The 20,729-nt window shown below is 38.1% G+C and overlaps 2 protein-coding genes across 2 annotated transcripts; one reads left to right on the top strand and one right to left on the bottom strand.

Annotated features, from left to right (window-relative positions):
- The first annotated feature begins 1,734 nt into the window (after nucleotides 1-1,734).
- Prpk (TP53 regulating kinase) lies at nucleotides 1,735-2,465 on the top strand. The gene has a single exon (XM_065223668.1). The coding sequence runs from the start codon at nucleotides 1,735-1,737 to the stop codon at nucleotides 2,446-2,448; it is 714 nt and encodes a 237-aa protein (XP_065079740.1). The 3' UTR covers nucleotides 2,449-2,465.
- A 122-nt stretch (nucleotides 2,466-2,587) lies between these two features.
- Dhrs4 (Dehydrogenase/reductase 4) lies at nucleotides 2,588-3,641 on the bottom strand. The gene is made up of 3 exons (XM_065223667.1): nucleotides 3,463-3,641; nucleotides 2,856-3,393; nucleotides 2,588-2,786 (listed from the first exon to the last, which is right to left on the bottom strand). Exons 1-3 carry the CDS (start codon nucleotides 3,594-3,596, stop codon nucleotides 2,616-2,618), a joined length of 843 nt encoding a protein of 280 aa, XP_065079739.1. The 5' UTR covers nucleotides 3,597-3,641; the 3' UTR covers nucleotides 2,588-2,615.
- Nucleotides 3,642-20,729: the final 17,088 nt, after the last annotated feature.

Below are 20,729 nucleotides of genomic sequence, written 5' to 3'. Positions count from 1 at the left end.
ATCTTTAAATCGATTTATCTCCGTTAATACGGCTCAAATCGAGATTTGGAGCGTTTTTAGGAGTCAAAAAAAAAAAATTACTCAAAAAAAAATTCCCCAACCCATTTTTTCAGGCTGGCGGGTATGAAAATCTTTAAATCGATTTATCTCCGTTAATACGGCTCTAATCAAGATTTGGAGCGTTTTTAGGAGTAAAAAAAAAATTTTACTCAAAAACCATGTCCCAACCCAATTTTTCAGACTGGCGGGTATGAAAATCTTTAAATCGATTTATCTCCGTTAATACGGCTCAAATCAAGATTTGGAGCGTTTTTAGGAGTCAAAAAAAAAAATTACTCAAAAAAAAATTCCCCAACCCATTTTTTCAGGCTGGCGGGTATGAAAATCTTTAAATCGATTTATCTCCGTTAATACGGCTCAAATCGAGATTTGGAGCGTTTTTAGGAGTCAAAAAAAAAAATTACTCAAAAAAAAATTCCCCAACCCATTTTTTCAGGCTGGCGGGTATGAAAATCTTTAAATCGATTTATCTCCGTTAATACGGCTCTAATCAAGATTTGGAGCGTTTTTAGGAGTAAAAAAAACATTTTACTCAAAAACCATGTCCCAACCCAATTTTTCAGACTGGCGGGTATGAAAATCTTTAAATCGATTTATCTCCGTTAATACGGCTCAAATCGAGATTTGGAGCGTTTTTAGGAGTCAAAAAAAAAAAATTACTCAAAAAAAATTCCCCAACCCATTTTTTCAGGCTGGCGGGTATGAAAATCTTTAAATCGATTTATCTCCGTTAATACGGCTCTAATCAAGATTTGGAGCGTTTTTAGGAGTAAAAAAAAAATTTTACTCAATAAAAATTCCCCAACCCATTTTTTCAGGCTGGCGGGTATGAAAATCTTTAAATCGATTTATCTCCGTTAATACGGCTCTAATCGAAATTTAGAGCGTTTTAGGAGTCAAAAAAATTTACTCAAAAAAATTTTCCCCAACCCATTTTTTCAGGCTGGCATGGTATGAAAATCTTTAAATCGATTTATCTCCGTTAATACTGCTCTAATCGAGATTTGGAGCGTTTTTTGGTGTCAAAAAAAAATTTCCTCAAAAACCATGTCCCAACCCATTTTTTCAGGCTGGCGGGTATGCAAATCTTTAAATCGATTTATCTCCGTTAATACGGCTCTAATCAAGATTTGGAGCGTTTTTAGGAGTCAAAAAAAAAAAATTGCTCCAAAAAAATTTCCCAACCCATTTTTTCAGGGTGGCGAATATGAAAATCTTTAAATCGATTTATCTCCGTTAATACGGCTCTAATCGAGATTTGGAGCAGTCAAAAAAATGGTCAAATTTGGGTCGTTCTCATTCGCCGGTGATAATTTCAATATTTTGGAATTTCTTCAAAGTTTTCATGTGTCTTATATTAAACGAACTAATTTATAAAGAGGCGACATCTTGAATTATTAATATATTTATTAAATTTATATTAAATTCAGGCTCTTTATTATTCAGGCGACATATTAAATTCAGGCTCTTTAAAACGAGCTTTAAAATGAACGTTATCCCCGCACACGACGTTGCATTGAATAGAGATGCGAGCAGTCTACTTTTCACCATTATTCTGTGTCTACCTTTTTATGGCACAGACCTGTTGGTCCTTTCATTATTCTATTTAAAGCCCTCTAATAACTTTTGACAGACGTCCATACTTTTAGGAAACAATAACATTATAGGTACATAATGGCCGCAGAGGATGGTGAACAAGTTTCTGGTGTGTCCGCCCTATTAAACCAAGGCGCCGAAGGTAAGCTATACATCGGCCACCACAATGGCACTCGCTGCTTGGTAAAGGAACGGTTCTCGAAAAAGTACCGCCATCCGGATCTGGACGTACAACTCACACGGCAACGGATCAAAGCCGAGCATAAAGCATTCGAACGATGTAAAGCGGCCGGAGTCGATACGCCCAAGTTGCTGGACGTAGATCTGACCGGACGAAAGATCTACATGGAGTATTTGGAACAGGCGAAGACGGCAAAACAGCATGTAGATGAGGCGGTTCGAGAGGGAAATGGCGATGGTTCGAAAATTGTACATCTGGCGAAGGAAATCGGTCGAGTAGTGGGATTGCTACATGGTCACAACATTATCCACGGTGATTTGACTACTTCCAACGTTTTGCTGGATCCGGCTGTGCCCGAAGGATTCGTACTTCCCTATCGACTGGTGATGATCGATTTTGGCCTGTCGTACCATTCGCTGAATGTGGAAGATATGGGAGTTGATTTGTACGTTTTAGAACGAGCTCTGCTGAGTGCTCACAGTGAGGTTCCGAAGTTTTTCGAGCTGGTGCTGGAGAGTTACAAAGAGCATAATAATTATAAGGTAAGCGAAACCATAGCCAAGTACGAGGAAGTTCGAGCGCGGGGACGAAAGCGGACCATGATTGGATGAATATTGTTCTCGAAAGTGCTTATACGTGTAACTATTAAAACTTTATTTTGAAATCATAGCTGTAATTAATGATCCGAAATTTCATTTTTTTAAATTTTATTTAAAACATGCACCAACAAATTATAAATCTTTATTTATGTATATATATATATATATATATATATAATTCAAAGACGGGACGGCATTCCTCCAGAAGCCACTATCGTTTCCCCGGTGATGTAACTGGCATCGTCCGACACCAAGAAGGCACAAACCCCAGCAATCTCGGGCGATTGGGCAAATCGTCCCATGGGAATCTGAGCCAGAGCCGTTTCGCGAGCTGATTCCGATTCGTGAAGCTGAAACGAAATCGAAGCTTAGTACACCTAAAATGAAAACATTTTAACTAAATCTGTAGGGGGACTTACGGCTGCAGCAAATTTAGTTTGAACGATTCCCGGTGCGATGCAATTTACACGAATGTTCTCCGCAGCCAGATCCTGACTAGCAGCTTTGGTTAAGCCAAACAGTGCAGTCTTGCTCACGGAGTAAGCTCCAAGTAGCGAAAACGGTTGGAATCCAGCGATCGACGATACAAACACGATGCTCCCATTCTTTCTCTGACGAATGTAGGGCAGAACTTCCTTAGCCAACAGGAACGAACATTTCACATTCACTTCGAAAATTTTATCCCAGGCAGCCTCGCTAGCATCCAAAACACCACCTACTTCTGGATTCACAGCGGCATTCGAAACCAGAATGTCGATTCCTCCATACTTTTCCACAGCCTTTTCGAACAATGCCTTCCGGTCGTCGGCGTTCGCAACGTGACACTTGACCCCCACGACGTCTAAACCCCGCTTGGTCAACTCATTCACCGCCTTGGCTACATTCTGTTCTTTGCGACTACTGACGACGACTTTGGCTCCCTCCTGACCCAGACGTTCCGCGATGGCGTAGCCGATGCTTTATATCAGAGTGAAAAGGCAGTCGGTAGATTGATGTTTTAGTCAAACTAGATTTTTTTTTACATACCCATCGGTGGATGCAGTGACCACTGCAACTTTCCCCTCCAGTCGGAAATTGAGCTTGCTGCACAAATTTCTCTGGCTCATCGTACTAGCACCGATCGGGTTGGTTGAATTTCGAGTAATAGCACGAAGGAACATTCTCACAAGCAATGCAATTTCGAGGTGGTTGTGTGCTTCAGCACCGGGCAGGTATTACTGTGCAGTTTTTGTTATCGTTTGATACGGTTTGATATGAACTTTGGCTGGAGCGATACTTCTATTTGGTTAGTACAAAGCTGGCAAATCAAACTGATTGTGGGGTTGGTTGAATCGAGACTAGGGAGATAACATGCATACAGCCCCAGGCCTATGATGATACGAATGTACATATTATGACACACGAGACAGTTATGCGAATAGCGACGATTTTGTGTGAGTGCGTACTAAATGTATCGCCCGGTAGTTATACTTCCACGGTCGGTGAAACTAACTCAAAAGTAATTAAATTTGGCTCAATTTTGCCAAAATAATATGCTTATTAATGAGTTGAATTTTCCAAGATTTTTCAGGAAAAACTTCTCGAGTATGAGGAAAATCGTGACAGGTTTCCTCAGTCTATAAGTATACAGTAACTTCTTCATGTATGCGGTGGGTGGTACCATTCACCCACCGCTATTTCTCGGCTGGCCTTCAACTAATTGAGCAGATTTTCTGTTGATAACTAGTTTATGGTTGACACTAGTCACATACAACAAATCAACGTAATTGGTTGAAGGACAATTCAGTGCCAACATTTCAAAGGGGCGTAATTGCTTTTGCAAACAATGACTTAAGCCGTCAATTTCTCGCGAATGAAATCTTACCGCTGGTGTCATTATTTTTCATGAGTGAGCTTTTATTCGCGAAAAATCGACGGCTAAAGTCATTGTTTACAAATGCAATTACGCCCCTTTGAAATGTTGGCACTGAATTGAAAAATATTGGTGGGTGAAAGGTACCACCCACCGCATATATGAAGGGACTGCTGTACTCCTAGACAGAGTAATTTGTCATCAATTAATTATTTTCTTCATTTTGAGAAAAATTTTCCCGGAAAAAGTTCGGGATATTTTACTCAGTTTGTGAGCAAATCCACTTTTGGAATAATTGAGTTGGTTTCATCGTCCGTTTGATAAGCTTCTCACGGCCGTTTAAAGAGAGATAGTAATTTCTAGAGAGGGTTTGGACCCTCTCTAGTAATTTCTACTACTCAGATGAATGAGGAATTTCTAAAACTGTTACAGTAGGTAATTCTAAAAATGTAGGTCGCTGATTAACTACTCTTTCATATGAGTAGAAATTAATCTCTTTCTGAGGGGGATGGTATGGCCGTGCTCATTCTTGAACTATTCAAGCTTTCACAAAGCTTGAAAGTACAAAAATAAGCACGGCTTCGTACACGCTATTTAAAAACAACCCAAAATTGGGGCGAATACACCCAGATCGGTCAAACCTGAACCTACCCAAACATGGGTAAACTATTATGGGAGTGATAAGTTACAAATAAATTCACGGCGAATGAGAACGACTCAAATTTGAGTTTAGTTCACTCATAATCGCCAAAAGTGCAGGAACTCAGCGATGAGTAAAATTAGTCTCATGTTTTCCCAGCCTTTTCAAGGATTTTCCAGCGAAAAATTCCCGAATATGAGAAAAGTAAAGATTGGATTCACTCAGTCTATTGGTACTACTCCGAGACTGAATAAAATTTTTCGTAATTTCCTCATTTTCCGGCAGGTTTTAGGTTTTCCACAGGAAACCATGAGACCATGAACTCATCGCTGAGTTCCTGCACTTGTGGCGATTATGAGTGAACTAAATTTAAATTTGGGTCGTTCTCATTCGCCATGAAGAACATCGACTTTGTTCATTTGTCAACTTCCCTAATAAACAAATACCATAAACGAACTGTATCCCGGATGGGTAAACTATCCCACAAATGGTTTGGATGATACCCCGAACACGTCGTTAAGCTCTCTTTTATGGTTATTTTTATCAGGGTTGTCACTCCCAACATAGTTTACCCATGTTTGGGAAGGTTCAGTTTTGACCGATCTGGGTGGATTCTACCCAAATTTGGGTTGTTTTGAAAAAGCGTGTAGATTACTTTGGATGGCGAATGAGAACAACCCAAATTTGAGTTCAGTTTACTTATGAATATAGGGCAAATGAACTCATTGCCATGTACGTGCGTGATTTCTCTCGATTTTCCTCATAATCCAGATTTTTTTCCTGGAAAAGCTCAGCAAATTTCAATATATATGTGAGCAAATCAATTTTTGACCAAATTGTGTCGAATTCTACTCAATTTTGATTTGATCTCATCGTCCGTGAAAAAATGATGACATCAAAGCTTTTATAGAAACGTTTCAGAGTGAGATGAAATTTTTCATCGGAATGAGCAAATAGAATCTAGGATGATATTCTTCAAAATGTCCTATCTGCTTTGATAGATTCTCTTAATCGACTTTCTCTTTTGTTAACCAGGGTTATAAAATATTTCGCGCTATTGTTGCCACATAGAAGAAGGTTCTCTTCTAGCGTCCAGAATGTCAAACACAACAGGCAATGAGAGAGAGAAGGATTAGTATTTTCCATTTAATTCCACTACTTTATTTGCTTATCCTTGACAGATACGCGTATTTCGTCTACAATGTGCAGACTTCTTCAGTGTCTTGTACTAATACTCGACTAGTACAAGACACTGAAGAAGTCTGCACATTGTAGACGAAATACGCGTATCTGTCAAGGATAAGCAAATAAAATAGTGGAATTAAATGGAAAATACTAATCCTTCTCTCTCTCATTATACAGGTATTCCACTAAGACGCCCATATTCATCAGGATACAACAGGCAATGTTTTTGCAATTGAGTTATTAACAAGTCAAAGTCAATAAAGTCGATGGTCGATCACAGCAGATAGGACCTTTTGAAATGTTTGCCTAGAAATGAAACCATGCATGCGTTTCCATCAGAGTATACTATAGGGTAAACCTAAGAGAAGACAATACGGGGCGAAAACGAACCACTTTTCTGTCAAATGCGAACCAGCTCATGATTGGCCGATTTGAAGTGCGTAAAATAGAGATCTAGAATTTATTTTTTCATCAAATTAGGTCCTCTTCTTGCATTAGGTCCAGATTCTCTTCGTCGACTAACTCTTTGCATCCCCACGGCCATGTGAAGGCATTTCCAGCTATTTACAACACACAGTTCGATATAGGAACACGGCGAATGAGAACGACCCAAATTTGAGTTTAGTTAACTCATAATCGCCAAAAGTGCAGGAACTCAGCGATGAGTAAATTTGTCTCATGGTTTCCTGTGGAAAACCTAAAAAATCTGCAGGAAAATGAGGAAATTGACGAAAATTTTATTCAGTCTCGGAGTAGTACCAATAGACTGAGTGAATCCAATCTTTACTTTTCTCAAATTCGCGAATTTTTCCCTGGAAAATCCTGGAAAAACCTGGGAAAACATGAGGCAAATTAACTCATCGCTGAGTTCCTGCACTTTTGGCGATTATGAGTGAACTAAACTCAAATTTGAGTCGTTCTCATTCGCCGTGTATACTTTCAGCTCCTCCTTATCTGTCGTATAAAAATTACCACTTCAGTCTGTTATTTGAAATTAGCATCTTCAACTATGTAAATCGTTGACTTCACGCAGAAGTAATACGGTAATACTAAACATATAGTCAAAGTATTATAATATTTTTACTACTGAAATGACAACTTCAATCCCAAGATTCCATGTTCAGGGAAGGCCTGTCGATGGATAGGGACTTCCCTACTGAAGTTCAGGGAAGTCTTGCCATAATTCAGGGAAAGCTTGCCGAATTTCAGGGAAGTCCTGCTGAAGTTTAGGAAAGTCCTTCCGATGTTCAGGGAAGTCCTGCCGAAGTTCAGGAAAGCCCTACCGAAGAACAGGGAAGTTCTGATGAAGTTCAGGGAAGTCCAGGGAAGGGCTGGGGAACTTCAGGGAAGGTCTGCCAATGTTCAGGGTACGCCTGCCGAACTTCGGGAAAGTTAAGGGAAGTCCTGCCGTAGCTCAGGGAAGCCCTGCCGAAGTTCAGGGAAGTCCTGCCATTTCAATTCTTTGAAATCAGGGAAGTTCTGATAAAGATCAGGGAACTCCTGCCGAAGTTCAGAGAAAGTCTGCCAGAGCTGGGAAAGTCCTGCTGAACTTCAGGGGAGTCCTGCCATTTCAATTCATGGATGTTGGTTTAATTTCATGATGGTAGATCCAAGATGGCGAATGATTTTGGCGAATGGTGGATTTAAAATTGTAAGTCTTTGAGGAAATGTTCGATCTTTCTAAATATAATACTGTTGTATACTTATAAAAAACTACCCTATTGAAATTGGAATTTTCAATTCCAAAATGTTGGATGTCTTTCAAAATTTTAGATTAACGATGGTGGGTCTTCGAGAAAATAGTGGAACTTCCAATATCATAGTATAGTTATAATTATTCCAATATTGATATAACACTTACAATTTCAAGATAGAGGATGAATTTCAAAATGGTGGATTCAAAATGACGGTTAATTAAAATAATGGTGGATCCAAGAAGGCGGATGAATGTCAAAATAGTGGGTTCAAGATTCCGGGTCTTTCATGAAAAAGTCGACCATCCTAATGCCGCGGACACACTTGGATGACAAACTATGAACATGAGTATTATTTGTATAATAATTATGAGTGGTACTATACAACAACTATACACAAACTATACAAGTGTGATCAGGGATGTGATTATACAAATAATGCTTAAGTTCATAGTTTGTCATACAAGTGTATCCGCGGCATAAGTGTAATATTGATGCATAGTTTTGATGATTCCACTATTGAAATGGCAATTTCAATTTAAGATGTCGGTTTATTTTTACATTGGAGAATCCTAGATGGCGGATTATTTTCAAAATGGTAGATCTTTGATGAAATGTTCGGTCTGTCTGTATTCCATACTGTTGTACAGTTTTGATAATTGGACTATTGAAATAGGACATTTCAATACCAAAGGGTGAATGATTTTAAAAATGGTGGATTAAATCATGTCAAGAAAATTCGAAGTTTATTGTTTACGTTCCTGTTGAATGTACTAACATGCAATAATTTCCTCTTTGAAGAACTTTGATTGGTTATCTCCAATGAAAATCAAGAATAATTGCACCTCCTCACTTTGCTATCATCACAAAAATATTTAAAAAAAAATCATTTAGCAATGGCAATGGTGGGTGATTTCTAAAATAGTTAAATTTATCTAATTATCTCTAAAAAATATCCAGATATATCATAATACCTCCATCCAAATAGGCTGAAAATTTCACATAATATCCTCGAATACTTTTGAAACAACTTGTGAAAAATGGGGATCAATTTGATTTCCCAATTTGGGATTCTCTTTGGCCTATCGAATGAAAAAAAAAAAAATGAATTCGCGTGCGCCTTTTGTACACTGCACGTGTGCCTTTTGTTTTCGAGATCTTATTTTGCGTTCTTCAACACTTCGTCTTGCAGCTATTGAATAGAAGCATCGTACCAAATGTATGTTTGATACGTTCACGCCGAAATTATAGATACATTTGATGTTTTGTGCTCGATAGGCCGGGAATGGGCGATTAGGCCGAAGTAGATTTTTCCCCTATCTGAAATTTACGTTCAATCATCTATCAGAAGGAGTGAAGGATTCCTCTTGCTCAAAAATTGCATTCTGAGATGTATTTAGCCATATTTTAGTGGATAGATTAAATACAAAGTCTGCAATAATAGAATTTCAATGCAAATGGTAGGTGCAACAATTGGGCTCTGAGACACATTCAAAAGAATTATGATAAGGAAAGTTTTAACGAATATAAATTGAAAATGAGCTCTGGAAATGTTCGATGGAACGCAATAGAAAATTCCTCAGGGAATTTCAACTTTGAAAACGTTTTCAAACTCGTAAATTCTGATGAATTTGGGCGTCTTAGTGGAACACCTGAATAAACAGAGAGAGGAGGATTAGTAATTTCCATTTAATTCCACTACCTTATTTTCTTATCCTTGACAGATACGCGTATTTCGTCTACAATGTGCAGACTTCTTCTAATACTCGTCATAGGGTAGTCGAGTATTAGTACAAGACACTGAATAACTCTGCACATTGTAGACAAAATACGCGTATCTGTCAAGGATAAGCAAATAAGGTAGTGGAATTAAATGGAAATTACAAATCTTCTCACTCTCCTCGTCAATTCGCTAAATAACAAAAAGCGCCTGCATAGAAATGCAACAATAGACAAATTACCCTATATTTTCCCAGAAAGACTTAATTTGTCTCTACAACTTTATCTTAGGCGTGACGTTTTCGTGCTACAGTTTATTGTAAAATGACAAAAGCTGTGGGAATCATCGGTGTACACCCAACAGGTAGTGAAGTGGACAGGCCAAAACCGATAACGGACGGAATTAAACCCGGGGAACCAGCGATAACAACGAAATAAAAGAACACTCGCACCGACAACTAGAAACGTGTTTAATTACCGGACTGTTTACATAGAATGAAAAGAAATTCACTTTCTCTTTGTTATTACAGTCTTCTCTCTTATGGTGCATGAAACTGATTGCAGCGTAGTGACGCTGGGTAAAAATTTTGCTCCTACTTGTACACGCTCAACAAAAGCGACATTAAAAAAAATGTCCAAAATGGTCGACCGTTTCTTGTTGTGTTTGTCGTATTAGATGCTAGATGAAAGCTCCTTTTATTGATATGTGTGCTGAAAATACCTGGGAATGTCTTAAGATGGCCGTGAGGGAAACAAAGAGAAATTCGACGAAGAGAATCTGTAAATGTTACTTAGGACCTAATGCAATGTTCAGCTTGAACTGCGCAAAGTTTTATGCAAACCGGAGAAGGTCGAGTTTATCATATTCATCATTTGGCGTGGAACTTCTCCTTGGAAAATACCGGCTCCTAAAATTTACCGCATCATGGCTTGGCCATTAGATTGGAATTTCCCAATTACTCATGCAAACATCAAAATATTACTGCTGGAAAATCATCCATCCAATGCCATTCACCAATTGGCAACATGCCAGATCCAGCAAACCGTACCGTGAACAAAAACTATCATTTCTCAGGCGATGAGAATACACATTATTCTTTACAAACATATAACATACCTCGCTACAACCAGCGCACCGAAAAAGAAACGGAAATCCAGAACACATGCTTCTTCCGAAAGTTGAAAATTGTGCCGCTCCTTTGAGTTGGCTAAACTTGGACGGAAGAAGAAAAAAAGCTTGCCCACAGAAATAGCACTCTGATGGTTCCCATTCCGGTCCATCCATTGTGGGGTGTTCATGGCGCGGAAATCTAATGACGCCATTATGTCGGGATCCAGGGCCATTCGATGATGTGGTTGCCATCCTTTCTATGTAGGTATCTATGACCAACGCGTTGGCGGTTGCCCTCGTCGGGATGTTGTTATTGTCATCCACAAACCGGATACAATGGCATGCTAAAAATTATAAGTGTCAGTTATGCTTCTATTATGGTTATTCTAATGAGTGGATAGTATGTATATATATTATCGACGATGTCAACAATACAAATAGTGGCACGAGGCGATTTAAGTATTGAGGAATTGAATCATGCGTTTCGATTGTTTTCACTCGCTCTGCCTAATTCGGGTATTGATGTTTTAAAATAATTATCCTTTAATTATCATAATCTACGATTCAAAAGCGGAAAGTGTGACATTTCCATAAAAAAAAATGAAAAAAAGTCAGTGTAAAAATTAGAGAATCTCTATAAAAAGAAAGAGAAAGATTAGTAATTTCCATTTAATTCCACTACCTTATTTGCTTATCCTTGACAGATACGCGTATTTCGTCTACAATGTGCAGACTTCTTCAGTGTCTTGTACTAATACTCGACTCGAATTTCAAAATTCGTTTTGGGTTATCGAAAATTGAAAGGTCGACACCCTCTACCTTCAAAATGTCCTCAACTTCCGAAAACCAAATACGAATTAAGTCCTCAGTTACCTAAGCTCCTGATCTTGAGAGGATCGTAGCATTTTTTTTTATCGAAGGGTGCCTTTACAAGAAACGGTGCGCCAAATTTTTACCTGAAATAATCATGATAAATTTATTTTGATTGAAATTCATGAAAACTAATAAACAGTTTCAAATTGCAGTAACTCACTTGGAAATGAAGTTGGTAAATTGCGAGTTTGATTTTATTGACGAAGTCTTTGAAAGCCTGTGTCAAATCGGATTCACTTATGAGGAACCCAGCTTTGGACATGTAAAGTGTTCACCAACGTTGAGGTTCCATGCTTGACGTTCTTCGGGGGAGTCTTAAATGACGTTTAACCGTACTAAATGGCACCTCAAAACGCTTAGCCACTTTATGAAGCCTCCCTGTCCTTCGGGCTTCAGAGCCAGAAGTATTGCTTCCGTTTTGGGTTTCGCTGCGTGGTCCTGCTTAAAAATAGTATGTAATACTTGCTTCATTGATGAAAAAATCGCATTTAAGCAAGTGATCCATAATTGTGAAAAGCTAACTATTTTCGGCCACAATTATGGATCACTTTTAAAATGGCTTATTTTTACAAAAAAAAGTATTGTCAACTACCAACATTTAGTTTGATTGTAATAAACATACCTTTATCGTGGTGCACGAGTCATTTCATCGGTTGAAATAGGTAATTAGGGGAATTTACGTATTCTCGTCAATCTAAGCAGCGTCCGCACTTCTATTAGCATTTTGTCAGCGTTACGCACATATATCACGTGTCTGTTTGTTAACATTCATCTGCTGCTTGCTTCTCTATCCATTCCAATCGACAGAATTTTTCAAACCGGTTTGAAAGCGATTTTACAACGTTCCAAACTTCTCAGGTGAGTGTGACTATTGTCGGCAGCCTCTTTTTCTTCGGCATCCTTCCCATTAGAACTGCGTGTTAACCAGCTGTTCTATTATCGGCAACTCGAAATCAGCCCCATTTTGTAGTGCGTATACTTCATTTGAAGAAAAATCTGGCATAATAGGATTGCTCGGTCGTACAAATATAATCAGATTGAAGCTGAAAGACTAAAGAATCGTTTGAATACATTCAGGGAAGTGTGTTGATGGGAAAACATAGTGAAATTATCGTTTAAATTTTGGTTGCCGAAAACAGTCAATGGGTGCCGAAGCCAACATTTACCCTATATCACTTTGTAAGCTTCTGGCTGCTTGAGAAAAACGATTTTATCTTGACAGGTTAACAGCAACAACATTGTACGTTCATGAAAAAATAATTAATTTTGGGTTAAAAATTATGCTTTGGAACAAGCTTGAAAACTATTGATATTTTGTCTCAAAAATTGAAGACAAAAGTGGTCCATAATTGTGAGAGGAGTGTACACGTAGGGAGTGTCGATGTTTACTGTTAATCCATTTTAGTACTCAATTGAGCCACGTCAAAAAAGATCTCAATTTTGCAAACATATATGAAGCAGTCATATTGCCGAAAACGAGATCTCACTATAATAGTATTTTGAAATATTTAAATATTTTCGTTAATATTTTGAAGTACAGATGATACAAGATGATATTTCAAATATATTTAAGTTGTCTGGGCCCTTACATTTACCCTTATTCCCGGCATGTCTCGGCCAACCAGCAGCACCCGTTGCGCAAACGAAAGACCAACATGAATTCTCTTTCCATACAAAAAATACGCCAATACTCATTACTGTCATTTGAATTGCTAACAATATTGCGGAGATTTCATCCCATCCAAAGCCAAGAATCCATTCAATCGTATCCCAGATGCCCGGGAATCTTCGGATGGCATGAGCAAGCATAAAAGCGCGGATGATTCTTCTCGGCTCCTTGGAATTCATGGAACATAATAGGAGGCTAAGAAGAACAAAACAAAAAGTCTGCTGGCGCCAAACTGTCGACAATCTTTGCTTTCCGGGACGTACAGTTGCTACTGGGTACACTTTTATATAACGCAGTATCTTTTGCCTTCGCGGGAAGCCCCACGCGTTGGAAATTTGGAAATGCGAATAAAGGGGGGAGAGGGGGGGGGGGGGCTATGGCAAGATGACAGAGATTATATGACAAACAACCGAAACCAGAAGCTGCCCGCCCATCCGCCATAAGGACGATGGAAATGGTAGTACTGGGGATTTGGTTTTTACGTTCGACATCCGTCGTTTTCTTTTCATATGGCACTCTTATGTACACGATGCTGTGGCTTGTGTAGTGTGTGACCTTCTCTGTTGGGATGGATTTTTAAGACAAAAAAAAATAACGTCGTCGGCGCCAGAGAGACTGCTACTCTGGGTAGATAGCGAAATGGTAGACATACGATTCATGGATCTAAGTTAATGCCTTAGAATGTTTCGCAGCAGTTCTATTGTGATACAATTTCTTTAGGATTAGGTGACCAAAATCATATTATAGATTTCTATTTATATTTATCGATTTATGTTATTTTAGAACTTTGTTGATTTTCATACACATTGGAGATATGTATAGCTGAAATAATTAAAATTGGGATACTCCATACGGAAATCTATAGTTAGAGAAATAGATAGGACATGTAGTCTTCATTGAAGTTGTAGCTTAGTAATTTTTTATAAGTAAACATAGCAAGCTTAACGTAAATCATTATAGCTGAATGTTAAAATGACATCAACAAATAGTCTACTTTTCCATAGTAAATGGTGATTAACGTATTATGTCACGCTCTAAGGAGGTATAGGATTAGGTATAGGAAAACGTCACGAAAGGGGGAGGAGGGTTTAATTTTTCCTCATTTTAGCGTGACATAATAAATGGATTCCATATATGCGCATCCAAACGTGCTCAAATTTTATGATGATGATCAGAAACTGATTTCAAATCGTCTCTAACAACTCTATTGCCGTATGCGTGATAATGTTTGCACCATTGAGCAATGTCAAAATTTAAAAAGAAATCTCTAAAATTTCGTTTCAAGTTATTTTTATTTATTCAAAGGGGGGATGTTTCTCAGAGTATTAAACTATGTTAATCATCGATCGAGTTTCCACTTGCTGCAATTACGGCCAACACACGCTTCCGGAATGCACTGCAGGTTCTTATAATGTAGTCTGGATCCATTTTTCTCCAGCTACGGGTCAATGTTTGTCTGAGGCTTGCTGTACTCGGGTGGCGTTTAGAACAGGCCTTGGCTTTCATGATGGCATATAATGGCAATGAATAATCCATTTAGTTTAAATACAGCATTTCACAGTGTAAAACGTTCCTGCTTAGTAGTTCACCTTTTACAGTCTGGCGAGAAGTCAAAAACTGTCTTGTTTTAAAATTTAATTTAAAATAGTTCTCAATCCCACCATAAAACTGTGCTATAAATCAATTATACACTTCATTAGCAATTTTTTATTAATGTCTTGATAAAATACTCTATATACCTGTTCTATCATTATAAAAGAAATCATAAAACCATCTCCTCTGTTTACAAATTGAACTTTAAGGATGGATCCTCATAGTGAATAAAAACCAAATTTATGACAGCGATGGTAACGACCCAAGGGAAGTAGATTTCAGTAAAATTTAGTTCTTTAGAAGAACCAGCACGTCCGGCGGAACGGGTACCATCAACGACTGAGCATCTGGTGGAGAAGGGTGAAGTGAGCGTGGTCCTCAAATTCATAAAACATTGTCAAAACAGTCTGAAAACAGACCAGCCTTCTCCAGACTTTGCGAATAGATTAAGATCGGAATAACTTGCGTCAGTACCGACAGCAAACCACTGAAACTGTCAGTTAGCGGACACTAGTTGGTTTCCGATCCATAGCTGCGATTTTATTCGGCGAAAGGGTCATCACTTGGAAGCAAATCATTCAACCGTACATTCCTGCATCGTTTGATGGTGCATTTCCAGCACCATCCGGAAGAAGGGGATCTTTTCGGGAATGATCGAGGTTACAGCTGTGCGAAAAGCAAAATGTTGTGATCACTTTCTGAGTAACTGCTTCCAAGCCATCGGTAGAGATTCGCCCGGAAGATTCGCCCGGAAGAACGCAAGCAAAATGGCTTTAGATAAATACAAGTTTTCTTAATAAAAGCCATTTCAAAACTTTATGATTTTGGTAAGGATTTCTTGAAAGCAAAATAACTTTTCACAAATGGCCCATGAAAATCAACTTTTATGCCTCCGCCATATTACAATTATTTTGTTTGTTTTTTACAATCTTCGATTTTCAATCTATATTTCCTTAGATATAAGCTTAATGATCGATCCGAATAATATTTTTGACGTAGGACTACGTCTGTGATTTCTATATAAGGGTACACTTTGTGAAAATCGAAAATGGAACATGTAACAAAATGATGAAAGATTTTGAACGTTAATAACTCAGCTGTCCCTGGACCAATTTCAATAAATTTATCATCAGTCAATCAGAAATATTTCTACGCGTCTGTTGAATATAAGACTTAATCATTTATCAAAATGTCACTATTGAAAATTGAACGAATGTACAACTGTTGCTATGATTATTAAAATTATCACCGATTGCCTGCGAAAAGCGATTTCCCTAACACAGATTTCAAAGTTGAATTCCGTCCGGTCTCACCAAACGGTGTTTATTCAATCACCGCATGATTAGTGGTGGTGTTCTCTAGTACGCTGCAAGCAGCGAACTGCAGCCAGAGTGGCCAGTGATCCGGGAAATAACCGGGAACTCAAAAACTAACCGGGAAAACCTGGAAAACCAGGGAATTAGACACCGGGACCGGGAAATTAATATAATTAAACTTCTGAAATTGCCACCATCACTGAGCCATCCAATTCACAATTCAAGAATCCAATTCCTTGGAAAATATTTTCAAAATTTCAATCAAAACTTTCGTCTGGAATCCTAGTATGAGTATTTTAGACTAGATTAGACTTTACTTTAAAACTCTCGTCAGGAATCCTCCTGATTCTATTTCTTTCGAAATTAACATCGGAACTTCTTTTACAATTCTCTTTGAATTTTCGTCAAAATTATCTTGAAATTATCCATAAAATTTGGTTGCTATCTACCCGACGATCCCCATAAAATTCTCTTCAGAATCATATAGGAATTCACCTTGAAGTTCTTTTCACAACTCTCATGGAATTATTCAAATAAATACCTAAGAATTGATTTCAGATCTTCCATTCTTCTCATCAGAAATTCCTTGGAATCAGCCACAAAATTCTTTGGAATATAATCTCAGAATTATCATCGAAACCTGGTCTGAATTTCATTAACATTTTTTTTAGTTATTATTCTCAGCATATTTTTTTTAGTTCCCTTAAATTCTCCTGAAAATTTAATGAGACTACCTCAGAATTCCATAATTTTTTTTATTGTTGGAGCCATGAACATTCTCCCAAGGTAGAGCCCTGAAATTTTTCCTGGATCAAAATAATGATTTTTCAAATCAGGGATCTTGTAATCTTTTAAATATTCCATATTTGAGTATTCTTCTCAATCCCATTTAAACAAAAAAAATCAAAAAAAAAAAAATGTTTGACGTAGGACTACGTCTGTGATTTCTATATGGGGGTACACTTTGTGAAAACCGAAATTGGAACATGTATCAATTCAAAGTGTTTTTTATGTTACTTCATACGCGAAGTTAACGATTTTCAGAGTTGGTTGGAAATGCTAACATGAAGCTTTAGTGTGATGATTTATTAGCTAGAGAATGATCTTTAGAAGAGGGTAGGTGGATAGTTCCGTTAGAGTACGGCAGTATGAAAATTGAATAGAAGTTGAAAATGAGCGAAGTTAACGATTTTCAGAGTTGGTTGGAAATGCTAACATGAAGCTTTAGTGTGATGATTTATTAGCTAGAGAATGATCTTTAGAAGAGGGTAGGTGGATAGTTCCGTTAGAGTACGGCAGTATGAAAATGGCCCTTCGCTCATTTTCAACTTCTATTCAATTTTCATACTGCCGTACTCTAACGGAACTATCCACCTACCCTCTTCTAAAGATCATTCTCTAGCTAATAAATCATCACACTAAAGCTTCATGTTAGCATTTCCAACCAACTCTGAAAATCGTTAACTTCGCGTATGAAGTAACATAAAAGACACTTTGAATGTAACAACTCAAGGCGGGAGTAGCCGTCAACAATGCTGATGATGGTACAGCTCGCAACAACCACCCTACTGCTTTCTCTCTGAGATGATCACGTTGGTCATGACGAGAGGAGCAACACAATAGTTGGGTAAAGAAGAACTGCATTATAACACACCATCGACTGGAAATGCTCTCGCAAACGTGGGGCTTTAGGTAGTGATGAAAACGTCGCTAGAACTATTCCACAGCCGCAGTCAGTTTATGAGCAACAAGAGGGACGCACATTTTTGCCTTTTGACTTGGAGACATACTTCAAGTCCCCGCGTACATCGTACGGGCTAGGCAAAAATGTGCGTCTATCTTGTAAACTGTCGCTTTAATGGCCCTTCGCTCATTTTCAACTTCTATTCAATTTTCATACTGCCGTACTCTAACGGAACTATCCACCTACCCTCTTCTAAAGATCATTCTCTAGCTAATAAATCATCACACTAAAGCTTCATGTTAGCATTTCCAACCAACTCTGAACATGTATCAAAATTATGAAACATATTGAACGTTAATTACTCACCTGGACCAATTCCAATAAATTTATCACCAATCGATCAGAACTATTCCTACGCATCTGTTTAATTTAAGATTTTATCATTTTTTCAAAATGTCACCATTGAAAATTGCACTAATGTGAAACTGTTGCTATGATATTTGAAATTATCACCAATTGCCTGCGTAAGCGATTTCCCTAACACAGATTTCAAAGTTGAATTCCATCCGGTCTCACCAAACGGTGTTTATTCAATCAAATCACGTGGTGAGTGATGCTGTTCTTCAGTACACAACGAAAGGCTGCCTGCAAGCAGCGAGCTGCAGCCCACATGAGCATCCATAGAAGGAGGAAGAAACCGCAGCGCTATTGATTGGAATAAGTAACTCTTCGTGAGTCGCTGTGGGCCATCTATGTCCAGCGCGTCATACTAAAGAGTATAAACAGAGAGAACCCCGCTCAAATTCCTATTGCTACACAAAACATAAGCTCCTGCTGCAGTTAACAAATAAGATTTATTATATAAGACCACGTAGTCCTACGTCACCATTGCGTACAACCCCATAGGGCTGTCCCTTGTCGTTTTTTTTCTTAATGTAAAATAAGTTACTAATAAATCAATGTTTTCCGTGGGGGGACTCAAGTTTTTCGATGTTTTCACGTAAATTTCCTATAAAATTTGATATGGCACCTGAAACTAGGCCACTTCATGAGAACTATTTTATAATTTTGGAAATTCGGCAGGATTTTTATACGATCAGTTTTTATTTTAATTATTTTGATAAGATCGGATGGTACACGGGAAAAAATCCAATCTCCGAAATGAGATAAATGACTGATGATTTCATGAGCACAGCGTATTTTCTTGTTATGAAAATACACCATGAATAATATTCATGATATCATGAGCTCCTTTTGCGTAACGCAGCAAACATTCCCAAAATCATGAATCATCTGAGTTGAAATCATGAGCTAAATTCATGGGTTTAATTTTTAAGCCAAAAAATGTAAAAAGATTAAAATACAGCATCAGACTGGATTCGAACCAAGGACCTTGAGATCATTAAACCTATACTTTGTCCACTAGACTATCAGTACTTGTGTAAGATGGAAGACAAAAAGGCGTATAAGAGATACATATATAGTGAGGTTTATCAACACGGTTTGCCAAGTACGTGTAAAGCTTGTAGCGGTCTTGATTCCACTGCATTATTCTTTCCTTTATTTAACGTCGGTCTCTGTTCCGCAATCTAGTGCCAATCACCGACGGACATCGATTGCCATCCATTGACGACAATCGAATGTGCAGGAAGGCAGCTTCCACACCTGCGTAGGATATCGCACCCACTCAAACACACATGGGCCGGGACCAACGGCTTTACTTCCCTTCCGAAGGAAGACGTGACCAGAGATTTTTATGCCTCAGAAAAATCCCACCGACCTCGGCTGCGATTGAACCCAGACCCATCGGGGTGTTAGAAAGTAGTCACACTTTACCACTACACCACCGGCGCCGGCTTTTGAATTCCACTGCATTATGAAATCATGAATTTCCATGACGAAATCATGAATCATTGTTATGAGTTCATGGGATGGAAAGTTTTTTTTCATTTCATGATTTTTTATTCATGAAAATTTAATCGGATTTGTTTCCGTGTATTTATGAATTCTTTTTTATCTTGATTGTTTTCTAGTGAACTTAGCAAGCAGCTAGGGTAAATGGCTCGGATAATGGTTTTAATTGTTGCCTAAATTTTTATTTTAGCTTAAATACGGTTTTAAAATGGATCTCAATGTATTTATAGACCATTTTGCAGAAAATCAATCTTGAAGAGCTTCGAAAATATACCCTTCAGAACCTTCTCCAGGGTGGGCCAACTAGACAGATTCTAGCATCAATGAGGTTTTGGTGGATGCATCAATGGCAAAGCAGTCTTGATCAGGGTTTTATGAATGTTGTTTTATAGTTTCTTTGTAGTATTTCATAAAACTTAAAATGTTACTTGGGTAGCAACGAACAAAGAGCAACTATATAATAGCGAGTCTCGAAAACAGGCTATCGCGTGGTTCACACCGAAATAAAAAATCGACTGCTGCTGTAGGCAGCTGTGGGACAACTGAGGAAAAAAAAAGTGACAGTTATTCCGAATCACCCTGTAAAGTGGGTGGGGGATGACGAAATTATGATTTTTCAGGTCGTTTTTGGCTTTGTGATGTGGTTGGCGCTCGCTGGGGTGGTTGCAGGATTGTACATTAGATAGATGCAAAATTTGAAATTTTCGCTCCACAGCGCTCAAACGGTTCCAAATTGGGCCCTGATTAGCCTCCCAAAATGTGAACTCATTTAGTGAGAAGCTGACTTGGCACAAACCATTTGAAGTTTATATGGGAATTACTATGAAGAAACCATAATTTCGGTTCATATCTATCTCAAAATTCACCAGTTCACTCTACTTTAGAAAATGATAGCTGAGCTTATTGAAAATTTTTTCAGCTACCACTTTGTTCAAGACCAGTTTTTGATCAAATGTAAGGAACAAAAGTTATTAATGATTCAAGTCACTGATGTCTTATGATTATGCTCAATCAACTGTTCAGCAGGCAACATTGGTGTTTAT

Source organism: Ochlerotatus camptorhynchus, unplaced genomic scaffold (assembly GCF_037179485.1).
Source record: "Ochlerotatus camptorhynchus isolate MF236.1 unplaced genomic scaffold, CSIRO-AGI_Acam_v1.1 ptg000196l, whole genome shotgun sequence".
NCBI classification, from domain to species: Eukaryota; Metazoa; Arthropoda; class Insecta; order Diptera; family Culicidae; genus Ochlerotatus; species Ochlerotatus camptorhynchus.
The sequence above is the reverse complement of the archived record's forward strand: the minus strand, read 5'-3'. Positions and strand labels throughout refer to the sequence as shown.